This window comes from Peromyscus californicus, unplaced genomic scaffold, assembly GCF_007827085.1.
Source record: "Peromyscus californicus insignis strain IS unplaced genomic scaffold, ASM782708v3 Scaffold_12__1_contigs__length_115047231, whole genome shotgun sequence".
NCBI lineage: Eukaryota > Metazoa > Chordata > Mammalia > Rodentia > Cricetidae > Peromyscus > Peromyscus californicus.
Genome location: NW_026294413.1, coordinates 69,104,407 through 69,131,684, shown reverse-complemented (window position 1 = coordinate 69,131,684; position 27,278 = coordinate 69,104,407). Strand labels below are relative to the sequence as shown.

The 27,278-nt window shown below is 53.9% G+C and overlaps 1 protein-coding gene and 1 long non-coding RNA gene across 4 annotated transcripts; one reads left to right on the top strand and one right to left on the bottom strand.

Annotated features, from left to right (window-relative positions):
* Positions 1–29: 29 nt before the first annotated feature.
* On the bottom strand, positions 30–25,239 carry LOC128107408 (myosin-6). Of its 2 annotated transcripts, none has more exons than XM_052733224.1 (36): positions 25,216–25,239; positions 24,832–24,988; positions 24,720–24,747; positions 24,361–24,469; positions 23,964–24,056; positions 23,157–23,220; positions 22,832–22,930; positions 20,206–20,309; positions 19,976–20,114; positions 19,318–19,586; positions 18,849–19,019; positions 17,437–17,746; positions 16,708–16,778; positions 16,362–16,449; positions 16,153–16,270; positions 15,887–16,010; positions 15,542–15,678; positions 13,487–13,742; positions 13,086–13,328; positions 12,750–12,926; positions 12,337–12,482; positions 11,943–12,033; positions 9,918–10,307; positions 9,449–9,575; positions 9,229–9,347; positions 8,727–8,923; positions 7,990–8,173; positions 7,687–7,852; positions 7,462–7,586; positions 5,427–5,735; positions 4,835–5,038; positions 2,797–2,922; positions 2,414–2,689; positions 1,209–1,304; positions 465–599; positions 30–106 (listed from the first exon to the last, which is right to left on the bottom strand). In XM_052733224.1, the coding sequence occupies exons 1-36, from the start codon at positions 25,222–25,224 to the stop codon at positions 83–85; spliced, it is 5,481 nt and encodes a 1,826-aa protein (XP_052589184.1). In that variant the 5' UTR covers positions 25,225–25,239; the 3' UTR covers positions 30–82. The 2 variants fall into 2 exon arrangements, with proteins under 2 accessions (XP_052589184.1, XP_052589185.1); XM_052733225.1 differs by having other exon boundaries at positions 30–103.
* LOC128107412 (uncharacterized) lies at positions 10,317–13,086 on the top strand. Of its 2 annotated transcripts, XR_008217080.1 has the most exons (4): positions 10,317–11,000; positions 11,120–11,424; positions 12,378–12,533; positions 12,974–13,086. It is a non-coding gene; the product is annotated as an uncharacterized LOC128107412 (long non-coding RNA). The 2 variants fall into 2 exon arrangements; XR_008217079.1 differs by having other exon boundaries at positions 10,317–11,424.
* Positions 25,240–27,278: the final 2,039 nt, after the last annotated feature.

The following is a 27,278-nucleotide window of genomic DNA, read 5'->3' as shown; positions in this document are numbered from 1 at the left end:
GGTAGAAAGGACGAAGGGGACAGGGAGGATCAGGTATTTGTGTTTATTGTGGGCTAGCAACAGCAAGGTTCTTCAGGCCACATCATTCCTCATCGTGCATTTTCTGCTGAGACAGGAATAAGAGGCATGAGGGCAATGGGCAAAGTGGTCTGAGGAAGAATCCCTAGAGCTTTCAGTGGCTTTAGGAAGACGCCCTTGGAAAGGGGGGCGTTTAAACCTCGAGGATCTTGAAGTCTCATGATAGGGATGCTGGTTGTTTGGAAAACAGATCTAGGGCTGCTGTGAGTGTGTGAGAGGGAGAGTGGATTCTCAGGCTTAGGTGTCTGTGAGACCCTCAGGTTGTGCATATTGCCTGTTCTCCATGTCTAGATGTATATGGGATATACACATAGCTGTTCAGAACATCATGCATGCAGGGACATCCTGGTGAGAGCGTGACTAGCAAATTCAGGGGAGGGGCCCACCTTGGCACCAATGTCGCGGCTCTTGGCCCGCAGCTTGTTGACCTGGGACTCGGCGATGTCCGCTCTCTCCTCTGCCTCATCCAGTTCATGCTGCACCTTGCGGAACTTGGAGAGGTTGGTGTTGGCCTGCTCCTCCTATGAGAGGATAAAAGGGATGCGAGGATGGGGTGAGAAGAGCCATGGACCCCCAGAATCTCACGGTCCCTGTCCCTGAGCCACTCCTCACTTCCTGTGGCAGCCCTCCCAGGGATGTCCTGCTTGGTACCCTCGCCTGGCATCCCCGCTCAGAATCCAGATTCACGGCATCTATTCCGGTTGTGCCTCAGACAGATGCCTGTAGAGCTGGGAGTTTTCTGCACAGCTGGGCTCATCCACACCGCACCCACAGGTTTCTGTCTGCCCAGACCTCTTCTCTTTTGCTTTGTGTCTAGTTAGGTTCCCTTTCAGCCCCGGTTCCAACGCTTGGCCCTTTCCTGTCCTCTGCGCTGTCCCCGCTCCCTCACTTGGTCTTACATATGTGGACTGTAAGCAGCTAGCGGGCAGACGTAGGCAGGACACACACAGCACTGGTGTTTTGAACCTGGGGTACTAAATACAGCTCTGATTGTACCAGACATGCAGAAGACACGTCTGAGCTGTCGGTTAGAGCAGACCCTTGTTTGGGCCCCACGGCGGCGGCAGCTGCTCGCTGGCTCTCACTAGTAGGTGTGTTGATAAAAGAGGGAGAGCAAACTATCCACTCACCGCCTCCTCAGCCTGGCGCTTGTAGGCCTTCACCTTCAGCTGCAGCTTGTCCACCAGGTCCTGCAGCCTCAGCAGGTTCTTCTTGTCCTCCTCTGTCTGGAGGTGGGTGGGAAGGAAAAGCCAGCTTTGGGGGAGAGGAGCAAATGCGATCATCATCCCCTCCTCCCTCAGCCTAGTCTTCTCCTCAGGCCTCAGCTGCTTCTCCCTCCAGTAGCTGTCAAGGGGGTGCGGTCTCTCTTTGTAGCTCAAAGGGAATTTTAGTCGGGGACCCACAAATTAATGAGTGTTGGGGTGCTGTGAGGGAAGGTTCTCAGAGCCACAGGGAACTTCCTTGTGTGGTCGTATGGAGGGTTAGGGTCTATCTGGCCTCCATCTGGTGAACAGAGTTCCCCTTGCAGCAACATGGGCACTTTTGGCCAGTGGTTAGAGGAACAGTAAAGAAAGCAAAGGAAAAGCTAGGGTTATCATTGTCTAGATTATCCTAATTAACACAGCCCGTTATTCCAGCACATTCTCCAGAGCCAGAATTTGGGCAGCAAGATCAGCGGCTCCAGTGACCCTTGGTCATTCCTGTCTCCATGTCATTTGATGTTCTAGGATGCCACCACACTTTTGTCCACAATAGGTAATCAGTCTTTACCCTGTGCCTCTTGTATCCCCTTCTTAAATGGACCAATCTACCCATCTCCTTAGCATTCTCTTCCCAGAAATTGAGACTAGCAGGTCAATGGTCAACCTCAACTGTGCAGATGGAGTTCAGACACTCCGAGATGCTGCTCTAAGGCCTTGGCTTCCCTTGGTTCTCCCCATAGTTCCACAGAAGATCTCTGTTTTCTCCCGTGAACTGACTCTTGTTCCTAAAGTGCCATATGGCGTTTCTTGGTGTCTGGCTGGCAGAGGGTAGAGGGACTCTTTGGACTAGTTGGAAGTTTTCATTGTAGCACTTTGAAATACTGAAAAAACTGAGGAAACGTGGAGTGAAATAGTTTTGGGGAAGTAGGGGGGTCTCCATTTACTGCAAAAATTCCTGGGCTCAAGCTGAACTGCCTCTAGAACCTGTCAGATAAACTGCAGAGAGCATCTAAAGGTACTGGTGAGAAGTGGTGCCTGGCATTAATGAGTGAGGGCCCAGCGCAGCAGGGCCCTGTTTGAGCCCAGAGGTGGGCCGGTAAAACCATTGCTCAGTCCTGATCCGTCCTGCCAACCTGGTAGGTGAGCTCCTTGATGCGGCGCTCACTCTTCCTCATGCCCTTCACAGACTCTGCATTGCGCTTCTGCTCAGCCTCCAGCTCGTTCTCCAGCTCCCGAACCCGGGCCTCCAGCTTCTGCAGCTGCTTCTTGCCGCCCTTGAGGGCGATCTGCTCTGCTTCGTCCAGCCGGTGCTGCAGGTCCTTGATGGTCTGCTCCATGTTCTTCTTCATGCGCTCCAGGTGGGTGCTGGTGTCCTGCTCCTTCTTCAGCTCCTCTGCCATCATGGCGGCCTGTGCATGGGAGAGGAGGGCACGTGGTCTGCTCAGGTCCTCGTGGGCTCACTGTGCAGGCTGGGGAGATGCTGGCCTGGAGTGGGTAGGCAGGGTAGGGGACTCACATCTGTGACGGCCTTCTTGGCCTTCTCCTCTGCGTTCCTACACTCCTGCACCGTCTCTTCCACCTCAGTCTGGAGCTGGGACAGGTCTGCGTCCATCTTCTTCTTCTGGTTGATGAGGCTGGTGTTCTAGATATGAATAGAGAAAAGTATCAAATACACACTTTTGCGGGAGGCCAGCTCCCACCTTTTAAAGGGTTCCTAAGAGGAGAGAGGAATAAGAAACTTGTAGATGGTGGAGAGAAGAAAGACAGAAACACAGGATAGCTTCAGGAGGACCTAGATCAAAATCCAATGGTCCCTTCTGCCTCATCAAAAGGGCTTTTTATAACAATGCCAAGGGGCAGGGCAAAAGACCTCCCCTTTGCTAGATCAAAGCACACTGCACAGTCAAGTGCAGACCCTTCCAAACACCTGGTAACCACGCCCATGGTCAACTCAAGCCTTTATGCAGCCCTGCTGGGTAAAGCAAATCCTGAGTAAGTTCTCACTAGGAAACCTCTGTGGGTCTCTACATACTTTATTGCTTGGTTCCATATTTTTGTTCAGAGAAAATTAGAAGGGGTCATTGAAAAGAGAAGAAGTTAAAGAAGGGGGAGCAGCCGCCGCCACCGCCTAAGGCTGGGGAGGTGTCTCAGTGCAGCACCTGCCACACAAACATAAGGACCTAAGTTTAGATCCCAGAAGCCATGTGGAAGCTGGCGTGGCAGTGGCACACATCTGTAAGTCCAGTGCGGGGAGCTTAGAGACAGATGAAGTTCATCAGCCAGTCGGGCCAGCTCTCCCTTATCTCAAAAGATAAGGTGGAGAACCATAGAGGAAGACGCCCATTCTTGACCCCCGGCCTCTACACACGTGCACACAAGAACATGCGTATACCGCACAAGTAAAAATTAAACAAGCCTAGCTTTCAGGATATTCCGTACTTTCCCTTTCCTTATGGGGATGGATATGGTCCAGGAAATTACTCAGCTCTGAAGAAAGGCTCCAAACAGCCCAAGGTCTGGAGTTTCACCCTTGAGTGCTTTAGTAATATGTTTGTGTATCGGGACAGGGCAGTGTTCCAGGGGAAATGGAAAGATTTTAAGGAAAAATAACTAGAAATGATTATAATTAGAGAAAAGTGTACTTGACTAAAGAACAGGACACAGTCAGTGGATGGTGTCATTTACACATATGCTGAATTATGGAACAAAAATCACACTCACAAGACACTGCAATAGTTCGGCACACTCATTTCGAGTAGAACCAGATACAATGGGAGTGTATAAAGTGGTGTCCCCTCCACAGTTTGCCTGGCAGGAAGATGAGTTATGGCTCTTCAAAATGTTTTTTTTTTTTTTTTAAATCTGGATATATGTGTGTGCATGTGTGAATATACACATGTGAGTACAGGTGCCTACAGAGGCCAAAAACATCAGGTCTTCTGGAGTCAGAGTTATAGGACATTGTGAGCTACCTGACTTGGGTGCTGGGGACCAAATTTGGGTCTTGCAAAAGAGCAGTAAACACACTTGACTGCTAAGCCATCTCTTCAGCCCCAGCTACACATCTTTAAATTCCCTAGCTCGCCGGGCGGTGGTGGCACAAGCCTTTAATCCCAGCACTCGGGAGGCAGAGGCAGGCGGATCTCTGTGAGTTCGAGGCCAGCCTGGTCTACAGAGTGAGATCCAGGAAAGGCGCAAAGCTACACAGAGAAACCCTGTCTCAAAAAAACAAAACAAAACAATACAAAACAAAAAATCCTGAGCTCCTGTCTTTACAAATCAAGCTGGAGGCTGCCTTCTTGATCAAGAACATCAGGTGACAAAATGCAGTCCATGGCCCCCAGATTTGTGACTCTCAGGCATCACCGCTCAGTCACGACGTACTTCGTTTCTGAGTCTATTCCTCTTCAAGATTCTAGTTCTCTTAGCTGCTACTAACAGATGAGAGTTGACCCAAGAAGTGAGATACTTTGCAGTCCTGCTTGGCTTGCTCTAAAATTATCCTGGGCTCCGACACCCAGTGGGTTTCTGCACAGGGTCCCGAGCTCTGTCACCTGAGAGTGCAGCAGCTGCACCCGCTCACTGGTCTCAATCAGCTCCTGCTCTGCCAGCTTCCTGGATCGCTCTGTCTGCTCCACCACAGCCCGAAGCTCCTCCAGTTCCGCCTGCAGCAGGGTGTTGCGCCGCTCTACGATGGCGATGTTCTCCTTCAGGTCGTCATTGGCGTGGAGGGCATCATCCAGCTGGAGCTGTGTGTCCTATGGAGAAAGTGTGAAGGGAAAGGACCTAGACTTCATGCCATCAGAATCTCCCATTTTGGGTCTGGCACATTCCCATCTCACCCCATCCAACAGCCTCTTGTTAACAGAAAGATAAGTACCTATCTCATTATTCTCTAGTCCTAGGCTAGACTGGTCCAGAGCGCACTGTTCCTCACACCTACGAATCCAGGAGGTATGCGGCTCCTACTTTCTTGTATTTGTGATTCCCTGTCCTTTACTCTCTCTCATTCAAGTGTGAACCAAGCCCAGCCCTGCTTAGCTTCCAAGATCGGACAAGATTGGGTCAGAATGATATGGTCCTAGACCTTTAGCATCATTCTGGACACTCGTACTCACTACCTCTGAGACCCCTGGCTCCTGTTACCTTCAAGTGGGCTTGGGAATTCTTCAGGTGCTTCTGGGCCTCTGAGGCTATTCTATTGGCCTGGCTGAGCTGGATCTCCATCTCATTGAGGTCGCCCTCCATCTTCTTCTTCACCCGCAGGGCCTCATTGCGGCTGCGTGTCTCTGCATCCAGGGAGGTCTGCAGGGAGTCCACCACCCGCAGGTGGTTGCGCTTGGCCTGCTCCATCTCCTCATCCTTCTCTGCCAGCTTCCTTTCGATCTCTGCCTTGATCTGGTTGAACTCCAGCTGGGCGCGGAGGATCTTGCCCTCCTCGTGCTCCAGGGAGGCCTGGAAAGTGGGGAGGAGTCAAAAGTGGGTAATCAGGGCTGAATTAGGTGGGATGTCGGGGATGAGAGGATGACAGACTTTCACCAGGCGGTGGCCAAGAAAGGAGCTGTGGTAACAGGCCCTGTACCCAGACTGCTGTGGGAGAGGAAGTACTGGACGCCTAGGGCCTCCTGACTTCTGGACCTTGTTACTTTGGAAAGGAGACTCTGCTTTTGTTTCCACAGAAAGCCAGAGGCTATGGATTTGTTCCAGATTAAGATACATCAGGTTTGACCAGCCAAGACCCCCTGAAAGGTCTCTGATGACACCATGGCCCAGATGATCCAACATCCAGAACCATTTCAAGGCAACTAGCTCAGACGATACACCCTCATGGACTACTCCATAACCCTAAAATTTTCTTTGTTTCCCCAAAAGATACAGCGCCCCCCTCCAGCAGGAAGTAGTAAGAGAAGCTACGCCCAAATTCCCAAATATACCAAGCTGACTTTGGAGATGTGTAAAGGTTAAAACCTTCCTTTTTAAGAAAAGAAAAGGGGAGGTGCTGTGGGATGGTCTGTATGTCAAATGTGTTGCTGATTGGTCAGTAAATAAATCACTGATTGGTCCGTGGCCAGGCAGGAAGTATAGGCGGGACAAGGAGGAGAATAGAGCTGGGAAGTGGAAGGCTGAGTCAGGAGACACTGCCAGCCGCCATCAGGATAAGGAAGATGTAAAGTACCGGTAAGCCACAAGCCACGTGGCAAGGTATAGATTAATAGAAATGGATTAATTTAAGCTGTAAGAACAGTTAGCAAGAAGCCTGCCACGGCCATACAGTTTGAAACCAATATAAGTCTCTGTGTTTTCTTGGTTGGGTCTGACGGCTGTGGGACTGGCGGGTGTCAGAGATTTGTCCTGACTGTGGGCAAGGCAGGAAAACTCCAGCTACAGGACCTAACTCTGAAAAGGAAAGAATTTGACTTCTCAGTCACCAGACCTTTGGGACTAACACAGCAGGAGTTCCTGACCCACCAAGAAAAAACAATCATAGAAAAGGTTTAAGTTGGGGCTGGAGAGATAGCTCAGTGGTTAAGAGTACTGGCTGCTCTTCCAGAGGATCCAGGTTCAGTTCCCAGCACCCACATGGCAGCTCAAAACTGTTAACTCCTGTTCCAGGGAATTCGGCATCCTCACACAGACACACATGCAGGCAGAATACCAATGCACATAAATTAAAAAAAAAAAAAAGAAAAGGTTTAAGTTTCTGTAGCCCCAGTCTGGGACTGTCCCAGCTTCTTAGCAATGCACAGTAACAGAGGCTAATATTTAACAACTTCTTGACTGTGTTATCTCGCTTCACCTTCATAACAACAATCATCCAAACAATCTTATGAGGTGTGTTATTAATTCCACCTCACAGAAGGACAGCAAAGCACACGGACGGTCTCATGCCAGGGTTCAAATCCAGGTCCTCTGACCCTGGAGCCTATGTTCCTCCCAGGCTGTGTGAGCTGTCATTATGATGGCCAGATTCCAACTGGGAAGCAAGCCTTCTGCCCTGAAATCGGACCGTGGCATTGTCCGATGTGAAAGCCTTAGCTTTGGAGGCAGTCATGGTTACTGGGTACATGATCTTCTACTAAGAACGGGAGCCAATAGATTTTTGTCTGTGCGTCAGGGTGACTCCTGTAAGGTAGGGCACAGTAGGACAGACTGGAGAGTGCAGAGAGAGTTAAACCCTCACCTCAGCCTCCTCCAGGGCCGACTGCAGCTCTAGTTTCTCCACCTCCAGCTGCTTGCGGATCTTCTCCAGCTCGTGCACATTTTTTCCCCCTTCTCCCAGCTGTTCAGTCAGGTCTGAGATCTCCTCTGAGGATCAGAGGACCAGAAAGATCAGTATTCCAGTGCTGCCTGATCCCACTTGGTCCACCTTTCCCTGTGGCCCTTCCCTGCCCCTCAGCTCACACACCCTGAAGGTTCTTGTTCTCTCTCTTAAAGGTCTCCAGGTGCTCCAATGACTCCTCATAGGCATTCTTGAGCTTGAAGAGCTCTGTGCTCAGGGAGCGCGCCTCCTTCTGGGAAGACTCCAGCTCTGACTGGGACTCCTCATACTTCTGCTTCCACTCTGCCAGGATCTGTAGGGGAGGGGCACACTGGCCAGAGCAGCCCCAGGCCCTCCCTCCCCTGCCTCCAAGGAGAATGCTCTGGCCTTGAGCTGGCACAGACCCCACCATCACCATGCACACTGCCCACAGCCCCACCCTGAGGCTACCTTGTCGAAGTTCCTCTGCTTCTTGTCCAGGGCAGCGGCGGCGGCATTGGAGCGCTCCACGTCCACCATCAGGTCCTCGATCTCATTCTGCAGCCTGTGCTTGGTCTTCTCCAGTGAGGAGCACTTGGCATTGACGGCCTCCACGGCCTCCTCGGCATCCTGAAGCCGCTGGGCCAGCTTCTTCCTGTCCAGGGGAATGTATGTGACTGTACTTGGAGCAACAAGGCCTTGAGATGATCCCCTTCTTCCCAGTTTTGATGAAAAAAAGACCCAGTTTCTCCCCACAGCTCCCTGAGATGTTGGAACCCCAGCCTAGAGGAGGTGAGGCTGCTGGTGCCTAGAATCTTCTAGCATAGGCTGCCCAGGCTCCCCTATACACACAGCAATCTGGGTGGCAGTGCCTACCCCCACCCCCAAAGCTGAATACCCCCAGGCTGAATGATGGTAGCTCCTCTGACTAACAAGCTTTTTGCTCGTCTTATACGTGAGTATCAGGTATAACCCGGGCCAAAAGCTCACCCGTCAAAGGAAACAAATCAGGGCCAGCCGGATGTACGTCCGTTACGGGTTGCAGGAGTGAGGCTTTTCCACCAAGTGCCTCCATTGCTCACCAGGCCTCCCCATTTGTCTGTTCTCCCACCCCAAAGCTCTTTCCTGCATCGACTCTGCCTGCCATCATATCAGACGCTCTGCTCCTTCCTCTTTGCAAATCCAGGTGGGAGTCACAGTGGACTCACTTGGCTTCCTCCAGCTCCTCGGTCCTCTGGATGGCGTCCGTCTCGTACTTGGTCCTCCACTGGGCCACCTCTGAGTTGGCCTTGGACAGGACACGCTGTAGCTCGGCCTTGGCCTCCATTTCCTCTTCATACTGTTCCCGCAGCAGGTCACAATCATGCCGGGCTGACTGCAGTGCGTGGGCCAGGGCATTCTTGGCCTGGGAAGAGGTGGGCACCAAGGAAGTGGGGCAAACCCAGCGCCCCCACTCTCTAGATCTTATGTCTACTGACGTCAGTCGAGGCCCAGACTCGCCCAAAGGAAGTGGATTCTCGACGTCTTTGAGTGATTTTCATTTGCCTACCTTTCTCCCTTACAAATAAGATGTCCTTAAGTGACCTTGAGGGTCAGTTAGCAGGGAGATAGGTTAATAGGCTATCTCTGGCTTCCAGGTGCATTTCTGGAGTTAACATCACATCCAGGGATGCCATCAAGCCTGTGACACTGTCGTCAACGGGGCCTCACCTTGCCTTCCTCCTCCAGTTGCCTCTTGAGGTCCTCCATCTGCTGGGTGTAGGAGAGCTTGCCTCGGGTCAGCTGGGAAATCAGCGCCTCCTTCTCTTCCAGCTGCCTCGCCAATTCTCCTGGAGGTAGAATGAGGGGCTCTTGGGTCATGGAATGGGGCAAGCAAAGCCCTGCCGAGGGCAGGCTAGGGCGAGGCTAGGGCATCGTCAGGGGGACCCACCATTCTCCGTCTGCAGCTTGGCTCGCTGAGTGGTGAAGTCGTTGAGCGAGCGCTGGGATTCCTCCAGCTTTACGCGGTATTCATTGGCCTGGTCCTCCAGGGTCCGAGACACTTTCTCCAGGTTTGCCTGCGGGCAGTAAGGAGCAGAGGAAAGGTGAATGTGGGAAGGGCCAGGACTGGCAGGGAGGAGGGGTTGTGTGGACCCAGAGCAGAGGAAGAAAAGAAATGGAGAGAGCACAGAGGACAAGCAGGAGGGTGACACAGTCAGAGCAGAAGGGACTCAGTCTGAGGAGGGGACCTGGATCGAGGGAAGATGAGTAGAAAAACGTAGGTGAAGGCTATGGAGAGGCAGGGCAGACAGGAGGTGAAGGCCAACGGGGAATAAAGGGGAATGGAATGACAAGAGAGGGCAGAGAGGACAGGAAGGCCCCGCTGTGAGGGGGAGGGGGAGGCAGCCGAGAAGGCCCACCTTGGCCTTGATGATCTGCTCCATGTTGGAGGTGACGTCATCCAGCTCCAGCTTGAACTCGCTCTTCTCCTTCTCCAGCTTCTGCTTCACTCGCTGCAGGTTGTCGATCTGCTCCCCCAGCTCGGCCACACTGTCAGCGTGCTTCTTGCGCAGGGCCGCGGCTGTGGCCTCGTGCTGCAGGGTGGCCTCCTCCAGGTCCCGCCTCATCTTCTGGAACTCGGCCTCGCGCTTCTTGTTCATCTCGATCTGCACAGACGTGGCCCCGCCGGCCTCCTCCAGCCTCTCGCTGATCTCCTCCAGCTCTCGGGACAGGTCTGAGCGCAGCTTCTCCACCTTGGCCCTGGCTGTGCGCTCGGCCTCCAGTTCCTCCTCCAGCTCCTCGATGCGGGCCTGGCCGGGGACACGGAGGTTCAGACCTGCTTCCTGGACCCCTCCATGGAGGTCCCCCACCCCAGGGCTCTAAAAGGCCCAGGTACTAAATCTCTAGCACTGGTTTTCAGCCATTGGATATAGCTGGCAGTCCTGGATCTCGCTCTGTAGCCCAGGCTGCCCTCAAACTCAGAGATCCTCCTGTCTCTGCCTCTCGAGTGCTGGGATTAAAGGCGTGTGCCACCACTGCCTGGAGCCTAGAGCCATTTTTAATTGTGTAGACTTGGTAGAGGATACTATGGCAGTTGCAGGTAGAATCAAGGGGTGCTGCTAAACACCCTAGAATGAACTGGCCGCCATTAGGAATTCGGCTGATGCCCAACTTTTGAGGATTTCCTAAAAGCACCCGAGACTCAGTTTGAGCACCTGCATCCTAAGCACTGAGGACCGGTGTTTGGGGTGGGGGGGATCTCATGAGATTATGAACCTCAAAGAATCCAGCTTCGTCTGACTCTGCTCCACTAACCGTAAGGCAGGGAAGTAAGTGCTCATGTTTTTACAAACGTTTGCAGCAAGCTCCCTCAAGAACAATCAAATACTGTTGTAATTGTCTGAGTCAACCATGATGTCTAATCAAATGAACTCCTTGCTCTTCGTGGATTCCTTAGTTATGCTCAGGCCTGAGCTTAGCCCGACTGGCCCTTTCCAAGCCAGGTATGTGCCCACAAGGTGCCCTCTTCTCCATACCCCACCTCACTGCTGTAGCCTTCGTCTTGGTCTTGACTAGATTTGGAGAGTGCCCCACCTCGCATTTTGGCCCTTTGTCTCTGTAGGGAAGATTTGTGGGACCCCAGTATTTGGTGTGATGGACAACTTAAATGAACAGGAGTGGACCCTGGGTAGGAGAGAGGAGATCTACACCCCTACTCTCAAGATGGAGAAGGTTGAACTTGAGCAGAGAAGGAGACGCTGTACCCCAGTGCCAAGACCTGGAGAGGGTAACAGCATTATTGTCTCCAAGAGGCCAAACCACTTGCCCAGACTTGTGGCAGAAGACCCCGAGGATGGCTCAATCTTCTGGCTAAAACCAGGAAGGTGTATCCAAGAAGATTGGGGGACAAACCACACACGGATGTGGGTAAGCCTTCGTTTACAGCCTTACTGCCTTTGTACAGTGAGACGAACACTGAGTAGAAGGGAGGGTAGGTGACTTACTCCAGGAGGTAGGAGTGAACTTCACTTCAGGGATGCCTATGGGTTCTCAGCCTGTGTCAGAGCTTGGGGTTAGTACCCGAGGATTGTGAGCAGAGCTGCCTATGGGAAGGGGCTTCGTGAGGGTTTGTCTCACCCCGTGCAGAGGGGAGCAGAGAGGATCAGGGGAGAATTGAGTCCTCTCAGTTATTCCAGAGCAGAAAGTCCATCAGGCAGAGTGCATCTTGGGAAAAAGAAGCCCTATTTCTAGGTATGACTCTCCCTCAAAACAGTTTTGCCAAGAAGACGACACATTCTTGCTCAATGATGGGAGGGCTAGTGTTCCTGTATTGAGGAATGCTTGGGTCTTAGACCGCCTGGAGTCCCAAATGTTGTCTAGAACCTTAAACAGCCCCCACAGCCTCCAGGCTCTGACCCCCTTTGGTCACACAGGGATAAGGTCACCTGGTTTTCCTTCAGTTTCTTCTGCAGCTGAAGAGCCAAGGCCTGCTCATCCTCAATTTTACTGTTCTGCTGATTAATGTCGAACTCTTTCCTGGAGTGGAAGGGACATGTGACTGATGATCTTTTTTCCTCCGGGCCTGTTTTCTTTTATTGCTTTATGCCAAAACCAGCCCCCTGAAATCCTGGCCCTGACAGTGACGGGGAGGGGGGGGGGGGAGGCCTGATGGCTCTCACTTCCCCTGTGCTCAGGGCAGCCAAGCCAGTGGAAATCCAGCACTCTGTGCCGTGGTTACCAGGCCAGCTTCCCTCCTCAGCCCCTTCTGCCCACCACGGGTCACCATGGTTACCAGGCCAGCTCCCCTCCTCAGCCCCTCCTGCCCACCACGGGTCATACTTCTTGAGTTTTTCTTCCAGCTGAAGCTTGTCATTCTCCAGGTCCATGATGCTCTCCTGGGTCAGCTTCAGGTCACCCTCCAGCTTCCGCTTTGCTCGCTCCAGGTCCATGCGCACCTTCTTCTCCTGCTCCAGGGATCCCTCCAGCTGGTGGAGAAAATAAAACAAATAAATACTGGAAAGGCCGAAATCCACAGTGTATGTCTTAAATTTGGGATCCAGTGGGGGTGGGTACTCAAGCCTGCACAGAACTTTCTGGAAACACAAAGGACTCAGCGATATGCCTGATGAGGAGGCACAGAGAACAGAAGAGCCCCTGGGGTCCTTGGATGGGGAGGGGAGAATTACTCACCTCTAGGCACTGACTACAAAGTCTCGATCTGAGAGAGGTGGAGCATGGCTCTTACTACTTACATCATCCACCTGCTGCTCCAGCTTGACTTTAGACTTGGTCAGAGTGTTGACCTTGTCTTCCTCGGCCTGAAGGTCATCCAGGGCCTGCTGGTGGGCCTCTTGCAGAGCTTTCTTCTCTTTGGTCAGCTTGGCGATAATCTCGTCCAGCCCAGCCATCTCCTCTGTTAGATTTTTAACCTGCCCAAAAAAATAAATTAATAAAAAACCCATCACATTGCTTTTAGGGTCAAAGGATATCATCCCAGAGACACCTATAAAGATGCTACCAGCTAGGCCCACGCTCTGGTCTGGAAACCTTCAGGAGACCTGGGCTGAACCCGAGGAAGCTGGACTCACCTTGTTCTCTGTGGCATGCTTCTCCTTCTCCACCTTGGCCAGTGTCAGCTCCAGGTCGTCAATGTCCTTCTTGAGCTCCGAGCACTCATCTTCCAGCTTGCGTTTCTTGGCAGTGAGCTCTGCATTCATCTCCTCCTCGTCCTCCAGCCTCTCGGTCATCTCCTTCACCTTGGCCTCCAGCTGGATCTTGTTCTTGATCAGCTGGTCGCAGCGCTCCTCTGCATCATTGAGGTTGTCTTGTTCCTGGGGGAAGAGGAGGAGGAGAAGTAATGATTAAAGAGAGGAAAGATGCAGGGTCTTTCAGAGGCCTGGAGCTTCTGGATTCCTAGACTCTGGAGATGAGATGGGCAATAATCCAGGAGACAGAGAGAAAGAGGGAAGAGAAAGCCGTGTGGCCTCACCGCCTGCACTTGGAGCTGCAGGTCATTCTTTTCCTGCAGCAGGGACACCATCTTCTCCTCCAGCTCCTTGCGCCGAGCCTCAGACTTCTCCAGCGATTCTTTGACTCGTCCAAACTCTTCCTTCATATTGGCCATCTCCTTCTCCGTTTCTGCGCTCTTCAGCAGTGGCTTGATCTTGAAGTAGAGCTTCATCCATGGCCAATTCTTGACCCCCATGAAGGCCCGGATGTTCCACTGGATTACCAGCAGGGCATCCCTGACAACAAAGTGTGGAATCAGGAAGAACGCTGGAAAGAAGTCTCCTCAGTCATTCTGTCAGTTGCACTGGCCTCCTCCTCCACCTAAGCAGGTTTGTAGGCAGCAAGGACAAGGGCATTGTAGCCCATGTGTCCTTCCAAGGCAGGATCTCTACACTGAATGGGGATTCATGACTTAGTGACGTCAATGAAAGGGTGGTGTGCACTCCCCTACTGGGGCAGGAGCAGAGAGTGTCTCCTGTGCTCACCGCTTCATTTTCAGGAGACCTTCAGATAAGCTACAGACTATGCAGCACTTCACATCTCAGCATGCCTGTGACATGCATGGCATGAAGTATAAAAACAAGATGACTGCTTGTGAACCCACCCCCTGAGTAGGAGATGGAGCCTCCAGATACTGAGCTAGCAGTGTGCTCCACCCTCTGCCTTGCCTGGGCCTCTACTAGAAGCAGCCATTGCTGCTGTCCATCTTGGTTTTCATTTTCTTAAATTTTTTTTTCTGAGTGTGGTAGTGCATACCTTTTATCCTAGTGCTTAGGAGGCAGAAGCGGGTGGATTGCTGTGGAGGTCAGCCTGGTCTACATAGTGAGTACCAAGCCAGCCCTGGATACATAGTAAGACATGGTCTCCATTTTTTAAAATTTGTGCACGTGTTGTATACAGACACATGTGTGTGAGTGTGCATGTCCAGGTGTGCCTCGAGGCCAGAGGAGGACATTAGGTGTCTCTGTCACTCTCTGCCTTATTCCCTCGGGACACTGAACCTGGGATTTGCCGGTTCAGTTAGGCTGGTCTCCAGCAAGTCCTGGTGAGACTCCTGTCTCTGCACCCCACATCTCTGGGGTCCCAGGTTTATGCAACCACACCTGGCTTTTCGTGTGGCTGCTGGAGATGTACTCATGTTTGCACAGTAAACGCTTCCTGAGTCATTTCTCCAGCTCCTCATCTCCTTATTTCTTCAGAGAAAATATTTTAACAATGCAAAAGTAACTTTAAACAATGCATTTCTGAGCAGGGCATGGTGGTGCATGCTTTTAATCCTAGCACTCGAGAGGCAGAGGCAAGAGGATCTCTGTGAGTTCGAGGCCAGCCTGGTCTACAAAGCGAGTTCCATGACAGCCAGGGCTGTTACACGGAGAGACCCCGTCTCCAAAAAAAAAAACCCAGAAAGAAAGAGAGAGAGAGAAAAAAAAAAAGGAAAGCTGCAAACTTGAAGACCTGAGTCGTTTGAGTCCTTGGACCCAAACAGTAGAACGAGACACCCAACTCTGGGCTGTCCTCCGACTTTTATATATGTGATATGGCATCTCCCCAATAAATAAATGAATCTAATTAAAAAAAAAAAACTAGGCCGGGCGGTGGTGGCGCACGCCTTTAATCCCAGCACTCGGGAGGCAGAGGCTGGCGGATCTCTGTGAGTTCGAGGCCAGCCTGGGCTACCAAGTGAGTTCCAGGAAAGGCGCAAAGCTACACAGAGAAACCCTGTCTCGAAAAAACAACAACAACAACAAAAAACAACAACAACCAAAAAAAAAAACTAAGTATGTTAAAGAGAGAATAATAAAACGTTTTTCAACATCCTGTGCTAGTTTATACATCTACAGACTTCTTAGTTAAGCCAGTGTTTTGAAGTGTCTTTGGAGCCTTTAAAACAACGGTTCCAAATGAAACCTATTACAGTAGCGTTGCTCGGCCACATCACTAGCAAGCGGCGGAGCCAGGGTCTGAACCCAGGTCTTCTACTCGGCACTGCCTGCCTGCCTCTCCCCTGACACCTTTCCCTTCCCTCCTGCCTCACCTGCGTTCCACTATCTTCTTGAACTCAATGCGCATGAGCTGGCCTCGGGCCTGAGCCTGGATTCTGGTGATGATGCGGCTCAGCCTCTCATCACGCATCTCCTCCAGCAGCCCCAGCAGCCCCGCCTTGAAGAACACCTGTGGGCAAGTGGGTAGAACCAGCCTGGGGGCGCAGCCTCAGAGGAGGGTGACCAGAGTAGAGCTGAGGGAAAGACTGTCCCCAGTGAGCTCCCGGGGACCTGTCACCTGTGCATTCGGGGTCTGACTGTGGGGATGCAAAAGTCTCAGCTGTGCCACTCAGCATGGCTACCTGCTCTGCAACCATTATGTGGAGCTCCAGACTCACCTTGGTGTGACCAAACTTGTACTGGTTGTGGTCAATGTCCAGGGAGCCCAGCAGCTTCTCAGCCCCTTTCCTGCTGTCAATGAATTGGCCCTCAGGGATGGCTGCTGGGTTCAGGATGCGGTACCTGGGGAGGGAAGTTCTCAGAGTCATTTGCATTCTGTGTGGGTCTGCTCTGCCTACAGAATTCCAGGGCCACCATAGACCCCCTACACCCACCAAGTCAGCCCACCCCTGGCTCCTTGAGCCTTGGGGCACCCCTTACCCACCTCTGTCGGAAGTCCCCATAAAGAATTCGGTTGGGGAAGCCCTTCCTGCAGATGCGGATGCCCTCCAGCACACCGTTGCATCGCAGCTGGTGCATGACCAGGGGGTTGTCCATCACCCCTGGGGCAGCAGGGGAGAAGGGAATCAGCCTCCAGGTCCGTGGACGGCAGGCAGCCTCCCTTGACTAAAACCTTCCCTTCCCGTGGCTCACCTGGAGCCTTCCGCTCATTGGGGATGATGCAGCGCACAAAGTGAGGGTGGGTGGTCCTCAGGTTTGTCATCAGCTTGTTCAGATTTTCCTGGATGGGAGTAGAGTCCGGGGAGTCAGGGGCCAGGAGGACCTTGGGCCCCTGAGCACTGGGCTCCAGATGCCCCATCAACAGAACCACCCAAGGAAGCAGGGTGAGTTCAGTCTCATACAGTGTTTAAATACCAAGAAAATGATCATGTAACTAGCTTCTTTCCTTCCCACACACAGAGCATCAGGAGAGAGTTACAGCCTAAAGGCCCCGAGCCTCCCTGCTACAGGTGTTCTGGAATCTCTGGGCCCTTCTTACCCGGTGGAGAGCAGACACTGTCTGGAAGGACGAACCTTTCTTCTTGCCTCCTTTGCCTTTACCACTGTCGCCTAAGAACACGAGAAGGACCAATGAATAAGAACTTAAAAACACAGGCACTCCTGGGCAGGGGCAGGGGCAGGGCAGGGGCAGGGGCAGGGGCAGGGGCAGGGCACAGGCAGGCCAGGGGCAAGGTCCTCAAGGGCTGTGTGACTTTGGGCCAACTGTTTTCCATGAGGGTGGCAGTAACCACCTCTAAAAGCTAGGGAGAGTACTGGCTAAGATAAGCCTATAAGACAGCTCACCTGGAGTTCAGAAAACACTATCACGGCCCTGTTCTTCCCCTCTCCTAACCTCTCCTAACCCCACCTTCACGCTCTTTCCATTTTCTCTTTTTCAACTTCACCCTAGTCATTTCAAACCACACCTGTTTTCTCTGTTCTCTGAACCGGGGGCTCATCTGCCCTACCCTTTGTTCAATGACCTTCTCCGTGTGCGTTAAAAACTCCTTTGTGTATTGCTCTGTGCTGGGCATCTACAGAAATGTGTGTGCCACCCTTGCTGACCGCCAGGCTCTCTCAGCCTTCGGGAGACAGACATGTGTGCCAGTATCCATGGCACAAGGTAGGGAATGGTACAGGGGAGTGGAGATGGACGGGCTGGGCTCGGCTGCTGCCTCTGGGCCCCACACCTGTGGACCCCAGGCCACCGTAGGGGTTGCCCCCTTACCAGTATCAGCAGAAGCATAGGTGGAGAAGAGTGTGGCCATGAGCTTGAGGGAGGACTTCTGGTACAAGCCCACCACGGTCTCATTGAGGGGGTCCTTGTTCTTTTCCAGCCAGCCCATGATGTTGTAGTCCACGGTGCCAGCATAGTGCACCAACGAGAAGTGGGCTTCCTGCTTCCCCTTGACGTTGCGAGGCTTCTGGAAGTTGTTGGACTTGCCCAGGTGGTTGTCATACAGCTTGGCCTTGAAGGTCATGTCTGAGGCCTTGGGGAACATGCACTCCTCCTCCAGGATGGACATGATGCCCATGGGCTGACAGCGTAGGCCAAGGAGAGAAAGAATCCCTGTTTACACTCCCACACTCTGCCAAGAAGACTCAGCAGGATAGGAAGATGTATTCTTTTCTTTTCTTTCTTTTTTTGGTTTCTTGAGACAGGGTTTCTCTGTGTTAACAGACCTGGCTGTCCTAGAACTTACTCTCTAGACCAGGCTGGCCTCGAACTCACAGAGCTCCTTCTGCCTCTGCCTCCCGAGTGCTGGGATTACAGGCGTGCGCCACCACTGCCCAGCTGATAATATTCTTAATTAACCTATATCCCATTGCATCTGGTGCTACCCCACATAATTCTTTCCCCCAATAGCAAAATAGCTATGCATTCCTAATCACTCCCCTTAGGGACAGATGTGTGTCCACAGAACTAGGTAGGCTACAGAGGCAGCCAGACCCCTGTCAATTCAAGGGTTGGCTTGGGGGGGGGGGTGGTGGTGTCTAGGTTCTGAGACTAGAATTCTTTTAAGAATTTGGTGAAGTTGGAGACCCCTTCTCTAGAAAGATGCATATGCCTCTCCCACAGTTTAGGGGATTCTGTGGTCTCTGGAAGATGAGAGCCTTGGTCTAGAATTCAAGTAATGACTCAGCTTGTGGGACGTTCCCATTTTCAGTGGCTAGTGGCCAACTGAATGCAGGTCAGATACTGGGCTCTGGCCTGTAGCAAAGGGCAAGGCACACTGCAGGAAATCATCATGGCACAGGGGACACTCGTCTCCGGAGGAGACCGGTTGGAAATTGGTTATTTCTCAGCAAGCAAGAAGAGCAGACATTTCCAGTTTCTGTCTAGGATCTTTCCATGAATGATGTTCCTTATGTGATAGAGAAGGGTCAGGAGTCCCTGGGAGGTGACTGTCATATAGTGGAACAAGAAAACAAGCTTTCCTCAAAGTCTGAGGAAAGAGGACAGCACTTGTGGGTGCCCGTGACCTTGGGTACCCGTGACCTTGCCACAGTGGGTGAAGCTCGGCTGGGGAGCAGCTTGGGATTCTGGGGACTGTAGTTTCCTGAAGGTAGAAAGGTTGGACCCACTACTTTGTCTGGGTTGGCAGAGAAGGGAGCTTGGTTAGTGGAGACCGGACACACCTTCTCAATGAGGTCGATGCAGGCCTGCAGGTCCATGCCGAAGTCGATGAATTCCCACTCGATGCCTTCTTTCTTGTACTCCTCCTGCTCCAGCACGAACATGTGGTGGTTGAAAAACTGTTGCAGCTTCTCATTGGTGAAGTTGATGCACAGCTGCTCGAAGCTGTTGAACTGGAGGGTGTGGCAGCCGGTCAGGCAGGCTGACTGAGGGTCCGAGTGGTCCTCAGGCTCAGCGTAGGGCTGTGCCACACACCTGCCCAAGCCCAGCACAGCCGTGGCTGGTCCCCTCCCAGGTCATGACAGGGAAAGGAGAGCCTCTCCTGAGGGCAGGGACAGGAATTGGCTGTCACTCCACGATCCCCACTGCCGCCCCATGCCTGGCCCACGGCTGGCCCTCCACGTGGGACTGAAGGTGTGAGTGAGTGGGTGAGGGACCAGTGGGGTCCCAGGCCAGGGCTGCCAGACTCACATCGAAGATCTCAAAGCCGGCGATGTCCAGGACACCTATGAAGTACTGGCGTGGCTGCTTGGTCTCCAGGGTTGCGTTGATGCGTGTCACCATCCAGTTGAACATCTTCTCGTACACTGACTTGGCCAGTGCCCCGATGGAGTAGTACACCTGCTGTACGCTCTGCCCCTTGGTGACATACTCATTACCCACTTTCACCCGAGGGTGGCACAGCCCCTTGAGCAGGTCGGCTGAGTTCAGCCCCATGAGGTAGGCGGACTTGTCAGCATCTGAGTGACAGGGAGAGTGGAAGTGCTTTCAATACCTCCCTTCCTAGTCCCAACCAACTTCTGATTGGTATGTGGGTCCACTTGCCAAGGCCTTGTCCCACCCTATCCCCCACTCCCTCTCTCTATCCCACGAGCCTCAGTTTCTCCAGCCTGCCTGGGTGAAGACATTGACCAACTGCTTCTCATATTCTTCCCAGTTTCCTCCCACTTTCTGTATGATGGTCCAAACAATTTTGTTGCCAACCCAATTCCTTAAGGCTTGTTGAAAGAACTGCTGGGCACAGCCTGGGAGTCTTGTCCCTAGCGACTGTCTTCAGCATGTGAGGTCAACAGGCCTCTTCAGCCCATGCAGCACCCAGGGTCCCCTCAGCCCTGCACCTCCTCCACACCTTCGGTGCCGTCCGGCTCCGCCTGCTCCTCACGCTGCTTCTGCTTGAACTTCATGTTTCCATAGTGCATGATGGCGCCTGTCAGCTTGTAGACACCCGCCTTCTCCTCCGCCGTGAAGCTCAGCACGTCAAAGGCGCTCTGGGACAGAGGGAGAGACGTGGAGGGTGGGTGGAGGGTAATCCAGGAGCTCTCCAGAACCCCCAAAGGCATCTCCAGCCTCCTCACTCACATCAGTGGCCAAAAGCTCCTCGGAGTCATCGATGGAGGCCACAGACACCTCTCCCTGAGACACGAAGGCGTAGTCGTAGGGGTTGTTGGTGACCAGCAGCATGTCTGTGCCAAGCAGGGAGGGCAAGGTGGGGATGGGGGAGAAGGAGGTAGAGAAGGGGAAGGAGGGGAGAATGGAGGAAGAGTGGAGAAACACAGGACAGGGAGGAGGTGGGGAAGAGGACCGTCAGTGAGCGCCAGTGAGCCAATACAAAAGAATTGAAAACACGGGGCGGGAGGCACCAGGGAAGAAGCCCCCCAGGCCCCAGTAAAAAGGAAGAAGGAGAATGTGGGACAAGAAGTGTGTGAAGAGAAGAAGGGAGAAAAGCGGGAGGAGAGAAAAGGCTGAAGAGAGCGAAGACCCAAGTAAGGAGCAAGGTACTTGACAGTCATCAAGAGAGGAACAGACCAGCAGGGAGGAGGGAAGAGGAAGAGAGGGACAGACCAGCAGGGAGGAGGGAGGAGGAAGAGAGGGCAGACCAGCAGGGAGGAGGGAGGAGGAAGAGAGGGCAGACCAGCAGGGAGGAGGGAGGGAAAGAGAGGGGCAGACCAGCAGGGAAGAGGGAGGAGGAAGAGAGGGCAGACCAGCAGGGAGGAGGGAGGGAAAGAGAGGGGCAGACCAGCAGGGAGGAGGGAGGGAAAGAGAGGGCAGACCAGCAGGGAGGAGGGAGGGAAAGAGAGGGCAGACCAGCAGGGAGGAGGGAGGGAAAGAGAGGGGCAGACCAGCAGGGAGGAGGGAGGGAAAGAGAGGGCAGACCAGCAGGGAGGAGGGAGGAGGAAGAGAGGGCAGACCAGCAGGGAGGAGGGAGGAGGAAGAGAGGGCAGACCAGCAGGGAGGAGGGAGGGAAAGAGAGGGGCAGACCAGCAGGGAAGAGGGAGGAGGAAGAGAGGGCAGACCAGCAGGGAGGAGGGAGGGAAAGAGAGGGGCAGACCAGCAGGGAGGAGGGAGGGAAAGAGAGGGCAGACCAGCAGGGAGGAGGGAGGAGGAAGAGAGGGCAGACCAGCAGGGAGGAGGGAGGGAAAGAGAGGGGCAGACCAGCAGGGAGGAGGGAGGGAAAGAGAGGGGCAGACCAGCAGGGAAGAGGGAGGAGGAAGAGAGGGCAGACCAGCAGGGAGGAGGGAGGGAAAGAGAGGGGCAGACCAGCAGGGAGGAGGGAGGGAAAGAGAGGGGCAGACCAGCAGGGAGGAGGGAGGGAAAGAGAGGGGCAGACCAGCAGGGAAGAGGGAGGAGGAAGAGAGGGCAGACCAGCAGGGAGGAGGGAGGGAAAGAGAGGGGCAGACCAGCAGGGAGGAGGGAGGGAAAGAGAGGGCAGACCAGCAGGGAGGAGGGAGGAGGAAGAGAGGGCAGACCAGCAGGGAGGAGGGAGGAGGAAGAGAGGGCAGACCAGCAGGGAGGAGGGAGGGAAAGAGAGGGCAGACCAGCAGGGAAGAGGGAGGAGGAAGAGAGGACAGACCAGCAGGGAGGAGGGAGGGAAAGAGAGGGCAGACCAGCAGGGAGGAGGGAAGGAGGAAGAGAGGGACAGACCAGCAGGGAGGAGGGAGGAGGAAGAGAGGGCAGACCAGCAGGGAGGAGGGAGGAGGAAGAGAGGGCAGACCAGCAGGGAGGAGGGAGGGAAAGAGAGGGGCAGACCAGCAGGGAGGAGGGAGGGAAAGAGAGGGGCAGACCAGCAGGGAAGAGGGAGGAGGAAGAGAGGGCAGACCAGCAGGGAGGAGGGAGGGAAAGAGAGGGGCAGACCAGCAGGGAGGAGGGAGGGAAAGAGAGGGGCAGACCAGCAGGGAGGAGGGAGGGAAAGAGAGGGCAGACCAGCAGGGAGGAGGGAGGGAAAGAGAGGGCAGACCAGCAGGGAGGAGGGAGGAGGAAGAGAGGGCAGACCAGCAGGGAGGAGGGAGGAGGAAGAGAGGGCAGACCAGCAGGGAGGAGGGAGGGAAAGAGAGGGCAGACCAGCAGGGAAGAGGGAGGAGGAAGAGAGGACAGACCAGCAGGGAGGAGGGAGGGAAAGAGAGGGCAGACCAGCAGGGAGGAGGGAAGGAAAGAGAGGGCAGACCAGCAGGGAGGAGGGAGGGAAAGAGAGGGGCAGACCAGCAGGGAGGAGGGAGGGAAAGAGAGGGGCAGACCAGCAGGGAGGAGGGAGGAGGAAGAGAGGGGCAGACCAGCAGGGAGGAGGGAGGGAAAGAGAGGGCAGACCAACAGGGAGGAGGGAGGGAAAGAGAGGGCAGACCAGCAGGGAGGAGGGAGGAGGAAAAGAGGGCAGACCAGCAGGGAGGAGGGAGGAGGAAGAGAGGGCAGACCAGCAGGGAGGAGGGAGGAGGAAGAGAGGGCAGACCAGCAGGGAGGAGGGAGGGAAAGAGAGGGGCAGACCAGCAGGGAGGAGGGAGGGAAAGAGAGGGCAGACCAGCAGGGAGGAGGGAGGGAAAGAGAGGGCAGACCAGCAGGGAGGAGGGAGGGAAAGAGAGGGCAGACCAGCAGGGAGGAGGGAGGGAAAGAGAGGGGCAGAGGAAAGAGGGGAAAGAAAGGTTGGAGAGAGCCGGGGAGGAGCCCCATGGGCAGGCTTGGGGGAGGATATGGGCAGTGGTCAGGCTGGCCTTACCCAGCAGCTCCGGCTTCTTGTTGGACAGGATCTGGTAGAAGATGTGGTAGTTCCTCTCAGCCTTGAGCTGGAAGATCACCCGAGACTTCTCCAGAAGGTCTGAGGAAAAGAGGAGGGTAGGCAGGTGAGAGGAAAGAGGTGAGTCAGCAAAAGGGTAGGGATCAGAGCAAGAGGCCCCCACGTCGTGGTGAGGAAACCCAGGAGAGGCTGGTTTCAGTAAAGAAGACTGAAGCCACCACGAGCAGGCAGAGATCGAGGCAGAAGACCGGGGAGAGAGGAGAAGGGGCCGTGCAGCGGGAAGGGAGCAGCCGTGGAGGGTACTCACAGGTCTCTATGTCTGCAGAAGCCAGCTTCCCAGTGGCTCCGAAGTGGATCCTGATGAACTTCCCCTGTGGGTAGACCAGACAGAGTGAAGGAACTGCGCAGAAACATGGAATCACATCTGGGACTTTAGCCCAACCCAGAATGGATGATTGGGATGTAAATGGATGATTCTAGAAGTAAATGGTCTTATTTGGCGTTGTAGTTTAGCATCAGTAAAACTAAGAAGAGACAGCTCACTCCCAGATACCAGTGAGAGGCTGAAGGAAGAGCAGCAGCCAGGCTGAGTCCGTGTCAAAGCCTGGTTTGTGCCTGTCACCTCTGTCACCTCGTCCCACTTCACCTGGCAGTGTTCTGTGGGGTAGGAGCCGTTACCCCTGTTTCACAAGGGAAGGGCTTGGGCTCAGGGAGGTTGGTGACTTGCTCAGCCTGTAGAAATTCAGGCTTTTGGCCCCAGAGTGTGTCTTTCCTCTCAAGACCAAAGTGAAAACATTTGGGAAATGCTCATCAGAGATTTCAAATATGGCCCAAATCAACTCTGCCACATCTGTGGACAGTTTGGATCTCTTTCCTAGGTTCCCAGAACTCAAGGAGCCAGGTTGGATCAGAAGGGTTTGCTCTCTCTGTGTGTGTGTGTGTGTGTGTGTGTGTGTGTGTGTATGTATGTGTCTGTGCATACACATGTGCTTAATGATATCCAAATTCAGGGGTGACACAATCAACCAAATATGTTGATTGTTGGCAGGACAAAACTCCCATTTTCCTGACAAGTTTGGATGAGACCATCTGGTAGTGGTCCAGGATCACTCACAAATCTGGAGGAGTTGTCATTCCTGACAGTCTTGGCGTTGCCAAAGGCCTCCAGAGCGGGGTTAGCCTGGATAATCTGGTCCTCCAGGGTACCCTGTAGAAGGAGCAGAAGTTCGAGGGGTTCATCTACTATTCACTTCTAGAAGGTTTTGATTGGCTGGATGCCTACTCTGATCCCCAGGAGTGGATGGGGCTGGATGGGTGGTGAGTCTTCAGACCACACACAGATCTCAGGACACACAGGCACGCGTGTCCTGCCGGGAGGATCTGTAGAGACACACAAGCCCTGTTCTACACACAGATCTCAGAGCACGTGTGTCCTGCCAGGAGGATCTGACACTCACAAGCCCTGCTCTGCCCCCTGCGTCTCCTCTGCCGAGCCTGTGACCCACACTCACCTTGTTCGCATTGGGATTGTCCTTCTTACGGTCCCCAATGGCTGCAATGCTGGCGAAGTACTGGATGACGCGCTTCGTGTTCACCGTCTTCCCCGCTCCGGATTCTCCACTTGAGGCAACAAGGGACAATCAGAACCCGGGAATCCCACACTATTGTTCACACAAACTTCTCCACACTCTTCCTTTCCTAGTTCAGGCCACCAGAGCCCAGCACCCCCTGAGATTTGCCTTCTAAAAAAAGCCCGGTTCCCCATACTCTTGCAGTTATACCCTGGAAAGCTCTCCTTTCCACCTGTACCCCAGGGGTCAGCCTGGGCATCCCCACCCACAACCCCTGTGGAGGCATAGTGCTTGCTCACGTGATGAGGATGGACTGGTTCTCCCGATCTGGAAGAGAGCAGAGGAGAGGCAATGGGTTGGGACTAGGCAGAGGCTAGGGAAGAGGGGACCCAGGCCTGGGCACCGGCTCACCCGTCAGCATGTACTGATAGGCGTTATCAGAGATGGAGAAGATGTGGGGCGGGGCCTCGCTCCTCTTCTTGCCCCGGTAGGCAGCCACCACTTCAGCATTGTACACTGGCAGCCACTTGTAGGGGTTGACGGTGACGCAGAAGAGGCCTGAGTAGGTCTGGGCAGAAGACAAAGCCGGTGTGTGGTTGATAAGGGGAGCCTAGGACTGGCAGTCGGGGCCGTCAGAGGCATCCCCGCCGCCGCGTCAGCTGGCTCCCTTCACTCTGCAGCTTAAGGGGGCGGTCAGGGTGAGAGGAGAATGGGCCTTTTGGGAGCTTTTCTACCCCCTGTTTTTGTGAGTCCCCTGGCCTGTGGAGGCCTCTGCAGCGTGCAGCAGCCACTCACGTAGATCATCCAGGCTGCGTAGCGCTCCTTGAGGTTGTACAGAACAGCTGGTTCATGCAGGAAGGTGAGCATGGCCATGTCCTCGATCTTGTCGAACTTGGGCGGGTTCTGCTGCATCACCTGGTCCTCTTTTACGGTCACTGTCTAGAGAAGGGGAGCGGGTGATAGGATGGGTGACCACTGTCCCGTGGGCTCTTGTCAGATCCCGTCTGCCAGCCTTGTGCTCTTTCTCTTCCCAGGACACAGTCCTGAGTTGGCATCTTTCGCAGAGTTATTAAGTGACAAGGATCCCAGTCCCAGGTGATTTTCCTGCCCGTGCTCTAAAGATATTCTAGGGTTCCTTCCTCTTGCCAGCTTCCGACCCTGCCCAGTGATCGTTTCTTTTCTGCGCCCATGTTTTAAATATATAAAGGCAAAGCTGAGGACTAGCAGCTCCAGAATCTGTGTACACTGTGTGGTGTGTGACTCTTGGGTACTGGTGGGATGGTCTGTATGTCAAGTTTGTTGCTGATTGGTCAATAAATAAATCACTGATTGGCCAGTGGCCAGGCAGGAAGTGTAGGCAGGACAAGGAGGAGAATAAAGCTGGGAAGTAGAAGGCTGAGTCAGGGACACTGCCAGCCGCCACGATGACAAACAGCATGTGAAGATGCCGGTAAGCCACAAGCCACGTGGCAAGGTAAAGATTTATAGAAATGGATTAATTTAAGCTGTAAGAACAGTTAGCAAGAAGCCTGCCATGGCCATACAGTTTGTAACCAATATAAGTCTCTGTGTTTGCTTGGTTGAGTCTGAGCGGCTGTGGGACTGGCAGGTGAGAGAGATTTGTCCTGACTGTGGGCCAGGCAGGAAAACTCTAGCTACTCTAGTTGTCTCCTGAACACCCCAACTCTGTGCTCTTCATCAGTCATAGTTGGGGTTCAGTTGGCATAGGTTTGCTATGCCTTGATGCCAATACCATCTGGCCACCGGGATTCAAGTGTTTTTACAGTGATCGGTGGTGGCTCTTAACAGCTCAATGATGTGCCTTCATAGTGACCAGAGCTGGCTGAACCAGGACTGCTTAGAAACCTTTGTGGGTTGTAGCTGTCGATCCACACATCCTTGGGAAGCAACATCCGGGCAGCAAACCTGTGAGACACACAGCTCTGAACCCTACTGGTGACAGGGGGTGAGTCTCATGGGTAGACCAAGGGAAAAGAGGCGTTTGGGTGCATGCTGGCCTCAGGACACAGCTCTCAGCTCTAAAGTTCTGCCCTTTATATTCATCTGGGTCTGAATTTGCTCTTGGTTTAGGGGAAGGGAATTTGAGAAAGTGAACTCTTGGGGGAAACTGAGGCACGGACAAGAGGGGTGTAGCTGCCAGAAAGGGGAGCTGCCTTTAATGCTGAGCTTGTGTCCTTCATCTACAGCCCTCCCTGAGGAGGAAGACAGCATCCGTGCAGGTCTCCTTTCTGGCAAGACAGCATCTCTTGGGTGACACTTTGGTGCACCTGCTTAGGTCCCCTGAGAGGGTTCTGATGCTGAGGTTCCCAAGGGAGCATACCTTGGTGTTCTCACCCTCTTCTCAGGCTCTTAGTTCCCACTACAGGTGGTTCCACCCGGCCCCTTTCCCAAAGCTGCCCCCCCCGTCCCCCACCCCCACCCCCACCCCGCCGCCATCTTGCACACACCTTGCCATTTTCAGTCTCGGCCGTGACCTTGCCCCCCTCCCGGGACACGATCTTGGCCTTGACATACTCCTCCTTGTCGTCAGGCACAAAGCACTCTGTGCGGATGTCAAAGGGCCGAGTCTGGGCCTCCAGGCGCTCCTTCTCGGACTTGCGGAGGTATTGGGCCGCTGCCCCGAAGTCAGCCATCTGGGCATCCGTCATCTTGTCACTCTTAAACTCTGACGAGGGGGATAGGAGGGACCTGTCATTCCTGGTGTGGGCCCAGGCTTCTGTGTTCAGCCTCCTCTTTTCTCCCCGACCCCTGCCCTGCCTCTTCTATACCAGCTCCTACGGCTCTCCCACCATAGCTCCATGTAAAGTGCCTGCCTCCCCGACCCTGAAGAGTTCCGC